Source organism: Zootoca vivipara, chromosome 1 (genome assembly GCF_965207765.1).
Source record: "Zootoca vivipara chromosome 1, rZooViv2.hap1.1, whole genome shotgun sequence".
NCBI classification, from domain to species: Eukaryota; Metazoa; Chordata; class Lepidosauria; order Squamata; family Lacertidae; genus Zootoca; species Zootoca vivipara.
The window spans coordinates 47246738-47259686 of NC_142582.1; the positions used below are offsets into that span (position 1 = coordinate 47246738).

Here is a 12949-nt window from a genome sequence, read left to right on the forward strand (position 1 = left end):
TGTGTGTGTGTGTGTGTGTGTGTGTGTGTGTGTTATAATTTGTTTGTTTTTTTACTAAGCCATGCATAGGAGGGCAATTTACGTTCCAGTCTTGCTGGAGAAGGAAGAGATAACTTTCTCCCCTTCTCCAAATGTTGAATTCCTGGTAACCATCATCCTCTGCTCCCCACAAACACTGCACTTGTAATTAATAAAAATTTAAAGGGGAGGGGGCAGGAAGCTACACATTGTACAATTTGGCTTTCAGCACAGAATTTCAAACTGGATAGAACATGCCAGAGTACAATCAGCCCTATTTATGGGGTTCATGGCATCACTTTCTGAAGGCCACAAAAAAAGAAACAAAGATATTTAAGAGTCACTGGATTTCATCTGGGTTGCCTTTAAAAACAAAACAAAAAAAACTGCTGTTGTTTTCCTGACCACAATATGTGATCTTTGTTCACTGCCTTTGGAACATCTAAACAAAAGAACATCTATCCTCTGGGAGCTGTATACCCACCTCCCTGCATTGATCAATAAGCAATGCTACCACATGGATAACACTGCTATGGCTCACAGGACTACGGCCTTTCTTTGATTCTTATTTTTAAGAAAGCATTAAGAAAACTGTAAGCCTCTAGGGTTAATTACTGGAAGTGACAGCAGCAGTCTTAGGCGGCAGGAATCAACGCCAGCAGTTCTGCTGTATTTTTCAAGCCAAAGGTGGGCTGCTCAGATTATATGGAGTGCATTAACATAATGAATTTAATTCATCAAATACTGCACAGTTTAACTATGTTGTTTCTGTGCAAAAACATCCCGCAAATACCTGGGGCCTATAATTTTATTTGCTACCGAGGCAATTAAATATTTGCATCTGAATGCAATTTGAGGCACAATCCCGTTCACGCTGAATGGCCATTAGTTCTAGAAGGATGAACACCGTGCCTTAAGTGTTTTGATTTTGAAGCAATCTGCGTGTTTATCTGCATTTTCCTCTAACCTCGCCTTTTGAAGACGATCCATTTACAGTCACCTAAACAATCAGTGTAGTTGTTATATTTTCCCCTCCCCAATCCACCATTATTATCCTTGTAATAATTTAGCATATAAATGGAGGCCAAATTATTCCATCTCCTGTCCAGATTGACAGATGAGAAACTGTTCCTTAATTTTCAAAGAGCGGCGTTGATGAGTTTCACCATCTCGTGGAAGGCGGCGATGGGTTTTTGAGCGGAGAGAGTGTCAGATTGATGAATTTGCTCTGATGACCCCTTCAGAAAAGTGGATGCCAACTCCAGTGGGGCACCAGAGTTGGCAGCAAGTCTTCAAATAGATAATGGGTAACACTTTTAACTATTCAATAGGCAGTTTGAACAGAATCCTTTTAATAGAAAATGGGATTTTGCACGCCCTCTCTTTTGATTCATGTACCCTTAGGCCAGCTTTCCCCAGCAGCCAGCAACCCCAGCCAGCATGGCCAATGGTTAGAAATTATGGAAGAGTATCAGGCTGGGGAAAGTCTACCCTAGGTGACTTCGCACTCTGTGTTGGGGCAATTCTGGGCTTGTCTCCGAGTGTGCTTTAAATATAAACTTGCAGTCAATCATGGCTCCCCAATATGGAGAAGGACATAGCTCATGCAAAAGGTCCCCATGCCTGGCATATCCAGGTAGGTCTGGACATGGGCACAGCCAGAGGGCAGCAGAGGGTGGCTTCTGCACACACCCACACCCAGATCAAGTAAATAAATAAAAAATACTTACCTAACTGGCCAATCACGTCACAGATAGTTCAGTTCTTCCCCCCACTAACAAAGATCCTAGCTACACCCATGGGCCTGGAAGAGACCCCTCCCTGAAATCCTGGAGAACTGTGGCCAGTCAACATAGACAATACTGAGCTAGTTGGGACAATGGTCTGACTTGGTTTAAGGCAGCTCCCTGTGTTCCAAATAATTGTACCTGCATGATGCATGCATTTGTCACACACTTTATTTTTCAGTGAGCACCTAAAATGTAACAAGTCAAGTGACCTTTAGCAATCTTTTCTTGCACTCCTTGGCCTCTAGCCTGAGATTTAAATCTATACGGCAAATCAATGAATGACAGGTGTTGGCAAGACAAAAAACATGCACACTAAAAGCAGGGAGGATGGACACAATTGCAGAAGCTGCGCGGTTTGTAATTTTATAGCAGGAAATACAGAATGTGACCCCTGTCCTGTTTTCTCCTCCAACCCCTTTTCTTCTGCAGTGTAGTCTGCACTGGCAGATCTTCTTACAGAGAGGGCACAAGCTTTTAAGATTTAGACCTGGAACTTCTTAGGGGTTGGGTCACATGGCTGAGAACTGCCAAATCCTCACACAGGACAAGGCGGTTCCCTTCCACATGCCCAGTATATAATCTGTGGGCCAAACTAGATAGTGGTAGGAACACAATTAATGTGCCTCCCTTTTTGTTATGTAGTTAGGAGTCTGGGATGGTGGAGAGCGGAAATCTCACTCATTCTCCCACTGCAAACAAAATTGCCTCTCTTGGAATTGCTATTTGCATTTCAAGGGCACCAAGTGAGAGATTTCCTTGAAATGGAAATAGTAGAGGTTTTGTTGTTGTCAGGACTGTGACATGGCAACCTCCTCCCAACCTGTTGCAGTCCAGAGGCTGCTCAGGCATCAAGAGTGGCCACCATTTTATATAGTAATAATGCGCGCACACCTAAAAATAGGTGCTGAGTTGCAAAGTGGGAGGCTGGTTTTCCCAACAAAATCCATCATTTTGGCATGGGAAGAATGAAAACTTGGCCAGCATCATGCTCATGCACCTGCTGAGAGCCCACATTCCAGCAGGCAGCCCACTGACAAGAGTCCCCTTGGACCTGCTCCTCCTCTTCCACATTTCAGGGTAGCTTGTTCACCTGACTCTCCCTCTGGCCAAGCGGGGATGAGCAAGTAAACATAAGGGGAAGTGAAAAGGAGGAGGAATAACTGCCACTGCATTCCTGCTCATTGGCTCTGTCTGGCAAGAAAACGGCTGGCAACAATGGTAACAAAAATGTGAACTCACTGAGGGAAGGGGTATTGACGGTGTCTTGCAAAAGCTCCCTCCTCCAGGCTTTCCCCCCGCAAAAATAAAAATAAAATATAAAGGAATCAACCCATCGCTGGCAACAGTAATAAAACCATGCTGTGCTTTCAGACAGCCTGTGGAAGGAACATTCATTCAGGTTGGTTTGTGGGGTTGTTGAGGAGCATTCATTCTATTAGTTTGTGTGAACTCTATATGGTGTTGCATCAAAGCAAGTGCAGGTCCATTGCCCTGTCACGTTTCTTATTCTAAAAGGTCTGATCTTTGGGGGGAAGTGAGTTTGTTGGAAAAGACCTCCTAATCAACATTAATTACATAACCTGTATGTCAGTATGTGATTGAATCCCACCCAAAATCAGAAACAGTCTGGAATTGCTCTACGAAAGCTTACTGTGCTTGGTTCAAGGTGTTTAAATTAGAGTTGTGCTATTTGTGTGTAGCTACGGTAGCTGCAGTCTCCAACCTATGCACTCTGGTCCCATTTATTTATATACAACTTCAATGCAAGATTATAGCCATTACAGCAGATAGAAAGAGAGAAAGGCAGGGTAGCGGAACTAGGGAAATAAGATCCTCTCAGTTTGCTGATGCATTAAGTATCTTGTAAGATAATGGGAAAGAAAAAGGGAGTTGTCTGAAGTTTCCTTTTTTCCTGAAAAATGACCCCCCCTTTTTTTTCTTGCCTTTTATTAATCTGATTTTTTTCATATTTAAAGTGAGGGCTATAATTAAATTTCAGATTTCATGCCTACTTTTTCCAACCTCTCATAACTCTCTCAAACCAATTCCTTTTCTTAGATTTTTTTTAAAAAACACCCACACCCCAATGTTGGGTTTTACTTAATCCTGGCGTTGTTATAATCCAGTAGAGAATGTAATTGGAGTTCCGGGAGCCAAATTCAGCCCTGTGGTAAGCAAGTGCCACTTCACAAAAACTGCACCTGTTTATGACAAATGACCTAGATATCCATCTTTGTTGTTCCTTCTGCAGCAGTCAATTGTAGTAAACCCCCAGCCTTCATTTTTGAGACAGACTTTTGCTCTTGCTGAAATGGTACATCTGTGGGTAGGCTGTATGAGTTGAAACTATTGGGCGGGGGGAGGGGTTTCCACACTACTGAATGATTCTCTTAAAACAACAACTCTGCAGATAGAAAATAAAAATAAATGTCCTAGTCAAGCCTTATTTCCCCGTTTTCAATGAGTTTTATGAAGAAACATTCAGGCAGGTGAGTCCCCACCTGTTGTATGAAATGGTACAGGCCAGGGACAGATTTGCCAATTGAATAAGTCTTGGGGTCATTACAACGCTTGTAAGCCAAGGGAGAGAAATTACTCACAGTAGAACCACATTCATCAGAAAGGGCAGATGAGATTCCCCTCCGATTTCAAATTGGAAGAAAAAAAAATAGTGATCCAAAAGCAGCCTCCTACTGTGTGATATTTTGTGTGTGTGAAAGATCACTTCATTATTTATGTTATTTTTATAACTAAAGAGAAAAATTCCAAACTAAAGATGTATTCAACAACAACAACAACAACAACATTATACATACATAACATTGATGGCAGCTTATAAAGTCCTAAAACCGATGCTTGAAGGAGCACGACTTACTATACCAGATTGCCCAACTTTTTAAGCTCTGCAGCCAAAACCGTTCTTGCCACCCCACTACTAGGTGGGACATGGAATAGGGCAGGCATCCCCAAACTGTGGCCCTCCAGATGTTTTGGCCTACAACTCCCATGATCCCTAGCTAACAGGACCAGTGGTCAGGGATGATGGGAACTGTAGTCCAAAACATCTGGAGGGCCAAAGTTTGGGGATGCCTGGAATAGGGTTTTCTCTTACTCCTACAGGTTAGTCCCCAAGCCTCTAGAATCTAAGGCCTCACATGCAAGACGCCAAACAATGTAGAATATGTCAAGTACACAAAGTGGACTTCCGGTCTGTCGCGGCGGAGAGAAGGACGCAGGGACCTCGCAGAGCGAGCGGATTCCCCGTAAAAACACCGGGTAGAGAGTCCCGGTGACTCACGCGCCCAGCGGTTGCTCCGTTTTTTGCGGATCCCCCGCTGCCCGAGAGCTCAATAGAGCGATCGAGAGCCGGCGGGGTGGAACCGCGGGAGCCATTTTGGGCTTTATCTTACCTCCGAGAAGTGAAGCTCCGAGTCCCGACCCGGCAAGCGGCAGATTCTTCCGAATAAATTTGAACTTCCAAAAAAGTAAGTGAAATTACGATTACGGACTTTAAATTCGTTAATTGGAAAAATAGGAGAGACTCCAAAGAAACGGAAGTCGGTCTCTTCCTAATGGAAAATTGGGAGGCGCTTTAAATAACCTTAAGCTGAACGACAAAAGACGTTTGGGACTGTGGACCCGAGAGAAAGAAAGACCTTTTTGAACCCTCTCAACTCCCGAGTCCGGCTCCCCTTGAGGAACAGCATCATTAAGGGGGAGAGCGCTTTGACAGCTGTCAAAAAGCTGTCAAGCTGTCAAAAGACCGGGTGGACTGATTGTACTGTTATAATTGGAAAAATTGGATGAAAATGTGGTAGAATTACTTAAAAACTGGATTTAAGAATGGAGTTGTGATTGAGTTAAAAGACAAAGGAAAAGATCAGCCAAAATGGAGTCGATCGTCTGAGAAAGGAATTTTCCAGCACCTCTTTGTTCTCCACCTCCTGTTTGTCTGCGGTCAGGAGAAATATGAAAACAAAGTACTCTCGAGCCTTCCAGGAGGTTGTGCTAAACTACTTACAAACATGGGAAGATATCTACAAGGAACGGCAGCATCCCAATTTACCATCAGATGAGGATGAAGTCCAAGCCCAGGATTTAGAGGAAAATTTGACTTTGGAGACTGTGGAGACTGAATTTGGATACCAGGAGGAACAATTAGATGAAAATTTTAAAGAGGACTTGGACTTTAAAAAAATATGTTTGGGATGAAGCAAAGCATGGACCTCAAAAGGAAGAAAATCAAGCAGAGCAAGAAAATGAGAAGCAAAGGAATTTGAGGATTGATGGACTTGAAGATCCTGGAGGGGGTGAAATGTGGGATGATGTTAGGGAGGAATGGAAAAGACAGGGGCAGGGGGGGACAAGGGCCTGGAGATGGACATGGGAAAGAATGGGTGTGGGGTGAATATTTTAGTTAAAAGACTTTATTTTTAGTTTTTGAGAGACGGTTTTTTAAATTTTGGCTTGTTAACGGAAATGATGATCCAATTGGGGGAAAAGACTTAGGGAGAGGAGATGGAGTCTAAAAATGAATGGAAAAAGTTGTGCTTTCTGGAGGGAATTATAAGAGCAGCTTAGGAAAGAACTTAAGTGAATGTAAATTTTTGTAAGTTAAGTTAGGTTTAGGCAGAAAGCTGTCTACTCTCCTTTCCTTACTCTGAGATACTCAGTGGCAGGGGGTGCTCAGGGGGGTGAGGAGGGGATATAATGGAACCTTGGAAATGCTGTGCCCCACAGGTTCCTCTTGTGGCAGGAGGGGACCTGTGGGAGGGCAGCATGGAAAAGGAGGAGGGTTGAGTTAATATTATAAGAAAAGGATTTTAAACTGAAATAGAAAACCCGCCATAAACTTTAGATTTTGTTTAAAGAAAACCAGGAGGAAGACTATCGAGGAAGTCACAAGTATAAGGCTAAGGCAATAAGAATTGGGGAGTTAAAACTCTCCCCTATTATGTTTGTTTGTTTTTGTTAAATATATACTTATGAATGAGCTGGGGGAAACCAATGCTCAGAACTCCTCCACCCTTGTCCTTTCAGTGGCAGGGGGGAGGAGGGGGGAGGAGGGAGGGGGGAGGTTAAACCCAACTTACAATGGACCCCTTTGTTTCTCAAAGCACACGGGTTTCACTGGTGGCAGAGGTGAACCAGTGGGTGGAGGGAAAACGAAGGGACAGTGTTATATTGTATGTTTGTGTAGTTTGTTTAGTTTTGTTTGTAAAATCAATAAAAATTATTTTTTAAAAAAAAGAATATGTCAAGTACACAAAGTGAAAAACAAACCAGGATCATGCATAATCCATCAGTCTAAGTCCCAAACATGATCAAGGTGCCATTTACACGTCTTCTGTCATTCGACTTAGAACATACATGTTTCTTTCATGGATTTTGTGCTTGAGAGGGAAAACGAGGGAGGAAACGCTTATGCTTTTATGAATTTTCACCCAGAGACGTTGACAGAGAATATTTGTAACATTTTGTGATGTTTCCTTGGGCTGCAGAGCTACTACACAAGTGTGCTAGTGATTTATTTTCAGTGTGTGCAGCAGGGATGGAGAACCTTTGTCCCTCTGATGTTGGAGTCGTAGTGCAACAGCATCTGGAGGGTCTCAGATTTCCTATCCAGTGTGTATAGCAGGGGGCATCCTCAATGCTTGAATTAGGCTTCTTCTTTTTGATTTAGTTGAGATTCCACTGCAAAAGGTTGGACCAGATGAACCTCAAGGTCCCTTTCCAATGTTACAATTTGATGATTTGAGGATTCTAATTGCTGTCCTTTGAGTCCAGATCCTTCACATTCTTGGTTTCATGGGGAGAAAACGAATGGAATGGTTAAAAAAAAAACCAGAACGCTGCTCCATTCACTGCAGTAGCTGTGGTTATTTATCACCTGAGATCTCCTGTCTAATTAGATTTTGTATATTCTATTTCTAGCTGCAAATATTGGAAGCTCTCCGACTGCAGCTGATATTGCAGTCATCGGAGGTAAGAACACAATCTTGCTTGAACAAAAGGCTGTATTTCACAGAACTGAAGAAACAAAATGGGACTCTCTGCCTATGCCCAGAAAAAAATAAGTATTATAATATACACCTACTCAGCTTTTCTGTTGAAAAATCAATGGTGTGATGCAATATGTCTCTGTTAATAGTCTGTGAAAATGTGACAAACCATTCAGGCCAGACCTGAAAAGACATCTATAAAGCTGCTATACAACAGACTTTCTAGCACATGCAATGAGGGCTTCCTTGGGAAGGGTGGAATATTATGGGGAAGGTACAACAAAATGTGCACTCTCCGTGTGTAAGACATTTATACAAAAAGGCAAGGCTCCAGACTTCTAAAAGTGTGGCTTGCAGTTACAACCTCATTGAAACTACCACAGACCTGCTGGAAGCGGATTGGAGCACAGCACCGGAAGTGCAGAGAGAATTGGCAGAAAATATGTTTGGTGCTTGCATGGATGGGATAAACAGCCCAAGGGTGTAGCAGGCATATGTACCTGGAAGGCTTCCCAGTTGTGAGGGGGGGGGGGGGAGAGACCGGAAGTAAAGTCATTGTATGTTTACATCAGGAGGTATTTAATATCATTTCATAAATTATTATTATTATAAATGCAACATCACAGAGAGAAAGGAGGTCTGAACTGCACAGTCCCAGTTAGAGTGCTAAAGTCTAGAGAAAATCATATAGAGATAATAGTAGGATTCAACCAGCTCTTTCTGTTAGCAGAAGCCAACACAAGGACTTCCACTAGTGCAATAGGGCTCCCCCCTCTCTGCCTTATGCACCTCTCTTGCTTTCTCTAAATCCACTTTGGCGGGTCAGGAGAACACTCAGAACAGTGCAGGGGGGAAGAAATGGAATACTGTTCAGTTGGGTAGGCAGAAATCCTTACACTGATGGAATAATAATAATTAATAATAATAATAATTTATTATTTATACCCTGCCCATCTGGCTGGGTTTCCCCAGCCACTCTGGGCGGCTTCCAACAGAAAAATGAAATAAAATAATATTTTAAACATTAAAAGCCTCCCTAAACAGGGTTGCCTTCAGATGTCTTCTAAAAATCTGGTAGCTGTTTTTCTCTTTGACATCTGTTGGGAGGGCATTCCACAGGGCGGCTGCCACCATCGAGAAGGCCCTCTGCCTGGTTCCCCGCAACTTGGCTTCTCGCAACGAGGGAACCGCCAGAAGGCCCTCGGTGTCCGGGCAGAACGATGGGGGTGGAGACGCTCCTTCAGGTATACTGGACCGAGGCCATTTAGGGATTTAAACAATCCCCTTAGTGCTAAATTGACCACTTTGATTCCCCCCTCCCCATAAAGGACTAAACAGATAAACCCTGTAAAATGGGGGTATAGAAGATGAAAAATAGGGGTTGTGTATCCAAATAAACCCTACTCAGATCCATCAACTGACATGACTAACTGAAATAAATGTGTTTAAGTGGGTCTACTCTAATTCTGATTATTATTATTACTGATGATGATTTAGCAGGCAATAGTAATAATATTGTGGAAGACAGGAGTGCCTGGCGTGCTCTGGTCCATGGGTTCACGAAGAATCGGACACGACGAAACATACTAAACATTGAGAAATAATAATATTAATGATTTTGCAGGCAAGACAAATGAAGAGGTGAAAAGCAATAACTGATATTAAACAGGTCAAAAACTGGATTCAGGAAACACAGTTTAACCCACTAGCTATCCAGACCAGTGTGAAGGGAGTGTTTTAATGCTTCTCAAAGGTTTGTATCTAGTGCAGTGCTAAGTAAGCATCCCATCAGCGCAAGGATTCCCACCTGCACAATGGGGCTTCCTACCACTCTTCTCCTCTATGCCCTCCCTAATTCTGTTCTGGGGATTCCCCTAATCTTCCAGAACTGATTGCGGAGGGTGTGGGGCAGAGTTCAGAGTGGCATCTGATAAATCACCCATTGCCTCTTAAGTGCAGAAGGTTCCTCACTGGAGCTGAATGCAATCCCTGTTGGTTGTGCCATCTTTTGATTACTATATAGACTATAGACAGCAGCCTCACATGGGGCTGCTCTGCCTTGTGGGTATCCTCACATTCCCACCTCTCATTTTAAAATCTGTGAGAGACCAGGGCTTCTGATGTTATGCGATTCCAGATGATACTGTCCCAAAACCTTGCAGTGTGAGGCCTCCTCTTTTTCTCCCCGCTCACGGAACTTCACTCTCTCTCTGCAAGTTTCCCCGTGCACATACAAAACCATCTTAGATTACCAACTGGTGTTAAGAAGAGCATTCTCTCTCTAGGCTTTTCTACTGATGAGAGCTACCATGACAGAAACTTGTTACAGCAATTTTGCTACAGTCCCATTAGCGCATTGTCGTACTAATTCAAGTTGTTCGCTTGAATTACTATTTCTCCCCAAAGAAGCTTCTTAAATGTTAAGATGTATTATTTGGGCCTTCTCTATTTCTATTGTGTTTGCTCACTTCCTTGCTGTACTTGCTAATTTCAGTAATTCACCAGGTGGATTCCCCGTCATTAGTGGAAATTAGTGAAGTTCTGCTGTATTTCCCTTAGGTTCCATCTCCTGTAACTTTAATTTTAGCTTCCTACAAGTTATTAGGAGGGAAATTGAATTGTGCTAAGCCCCTGAGGCTTATTAATACTGTACAACATCTAAAGAGCATTATAGCCTATTGTGCTTTGAGAGTCCATCACGGGCCTTAAAAATTGATGAATTCCCTATTGGAGCCGCATTATAATACCAGAGGCAACATCTTTACAGGGGCAATTTTCTTTTTCATAGCAGTAACTTTGATTCCTGGAATCAGGCAACAAAAGCTCTGAGGGTTTCTTAATGCTTCAGACGAGTGTGCTTTGCACAGGTAAAGTGACTTCCCATACCCATACCGTAACCATTGTGGGGTTGCTTCAGGATCTCAGGTATGGTGATAACTTCAGAGTCAAATGTTCGTGGTAAGCCAAGCTTCAAAGACTAACTGTCCAAGATCAGACCCAGATCTGCAGAACAAACAATGAGTAAAACCGAAGTCCTGGTTCAGACTGGTTGGGTGGACTGTAGAGAACCAAATGAGAGGAGAGGAATTCATTTTTTTGCTTGAGGAATTCAATTTTTTTGCCAATTCCAATATATACTGACTCTATTCACACTCCTGGTTCAGACTTAAGCTTGGTTATGAGCAACAGAGAGAGTGTGGCAGGAATGGAGCAGGAATTAAGTAGCATAGAATCATATAAACTGGACATCCCCAAACTGTGGCCCTCCAGATGTTTTGGCCTACAACTCCCATGATCCCTAGCTAACAGGACCAGTGGTCGGGGAAGATGGGAATTGTAGTCCAAAACATCTGGGTCGGCGAAGTTTGGGGATGCTTGAACTGTACAAAAAAATCTGTGGCCCAAACCAAGGTTGGCTCAGAATCTTACATACATAAAACCATGGGAGATGGAAGCACTGACAAGATCTGAAAGTCTCAAGCAGCTGCCAACATGGGTACAGCAACAAGTCTACCAAAATGCAAATATGCATGGGGGGGTGATCTTGTTGTTTCTTGTTTTTGTTTTGTATTGCTTATATTTTTTCCTCAATCCAGTCTTCATCATCACAATGTCAAAGCCGCTACCTGATGTGTTGCTGTGTATGAATGCTTTCCCTTTGAAGGCTTCAACATAAGCATCCATCTATGCAAAACAAAAACAAAACAAAAACCTTCAGCTATTTGAAATCATTAATGAAAGGGAACATTCAAATGTTTCTTCCTCCCCATAGGTGTCATTGCAGCGGTGGCTTTTGTCTTGATTTGCCTCTTGGTAGTGATGCTGAGATACATGTACCGGCACAAGGGCACCTACCACACCAACGAAGCAAAGGGAACTGAATTTGCCGAAAGCGCAGATGCCGCTTTGAAAAATGACCCTACCCTTCAAGAAGCCATGGATGAGAGCCGGAAAGAATATTTCATCTGAGAGCAAAGGCAGCCCCACGGAGTCATACTTAGTCATTCTCTCCTTCCCAAGGGAATTGATCAGAGACATCAAAAAGCACCGGGATACAGCAATTGCACAGAGGAGAACAAGGAGACTAATTGAAATATTGCTGCTTGCCCCCAAGATGAAGCAACGCCAGATCCATGGCTGTTTATTTGATTTTAACAGCACAACTCAGTTCAATATCAGATCAAGAGAAACAAAAAAACTCAGGATGAGTGATTAACTGATAACAGATAATAGCATCAAATGTCAAACCTTGACATTTGGCAAAAAATAGCAGGTACCAACTGAAAGCATCCTCATAGGCTCGTTGATCCATCCCACACTGATACAGCACCTGAAAGTGAATTTTAAGCTGCAACCCAACAAACGTTGGGATGTATAAAACAGAGGATCTTGGCACAAGCACTACTCTGAACACATATATTATATCCAGATACTTCGTTTTTCTTAACATGCATAAGCTTACCAGTGTGAATATATATGTGTATGTTTGTTTTGAGAAGACTACAAAACAACAGCAACCAGGATCTGACAGAAAACGCAAAGAAAATGCTGAGGAAAGTTTTTAAAATGAAGGATTTTATTTCCAGATAGCTAGTGTGGTGTCATAATAAGACTCTGTGCTGGGAGTGTAAATTGGTTGGCTGGAAGCCTGTGTTGACTTATAGTTGTTGTTTAAGAAGAGTTGCCCATGATCTGCTCTTTCACTGCTCTTCTGAGAGTTTATATTTGCCTGTATTAAACTGGCTCCACCTGCTTAGTTCTCTGCATTTCTTGAAGCACTTCTGCCATAACCCAGAAGGCCCTGCAGAAGAGGGAACTGTACAGATAGACACTATGACATGGGAGTCCTTTGTCCTGAGCCATTCCTCCTAGTTCAACTGAACAAAATGGGTAAGTTGCAACCATGGCCACACTCTAAATCAAACTTAGAGTCAGTCTACACAGAACCAATCTACAATCTATACCAGATGTGACCCTCCAGATGTTGCAGAACTACAACTCCCACATGCCCCAGCAAGGATGATGTGAGTTCTAGCTCAACAATACCTGGAGAGCCAAAGTTTCCCCACACCTGGTCTATGTGTTTTTGTAGGCTGGCTCTAAGGTTAAGAGAGTACTGTATGCCCTCAGGTCTATACG

The 12949-nt window shown here is 42.8% G+C and overlaps 1 protein-coding gene across 3 annotated transcripts in view; it reads left to right on the forward strand.

The window, feature by feature from the left end:
* Positions 1 to 12566, forward strand: part of GYPC (glycophorin C (Gerbich blood group)) — a 36257-nt gene extending 23691 nt beyond the window's left edge. For 2 of the 3 annotated variants that reach the window (XM_060278581.2, XM_035128526.3), the window contains 2 exons: positions 7743 to 7793; positions 11583 to 12566. In XM_060278581.2, the coding sequence (XP_060134564.1) occupies positions 7743 to 7793; positions 11583 to 11779 (248 nt within the window). In that variant the 3' untranslated portion in view covers positions 11780 to 12566. The remainder of the gene's footprint in view (positions 1 to 7742; positions 7794 to 11582) is intronic. The other variant, XM_035128534.3, reaches the window with a different exon arrangement.
* The last annotated feature ends 383 nt before the right edge of the window (positions 12567 to 12949 follow it).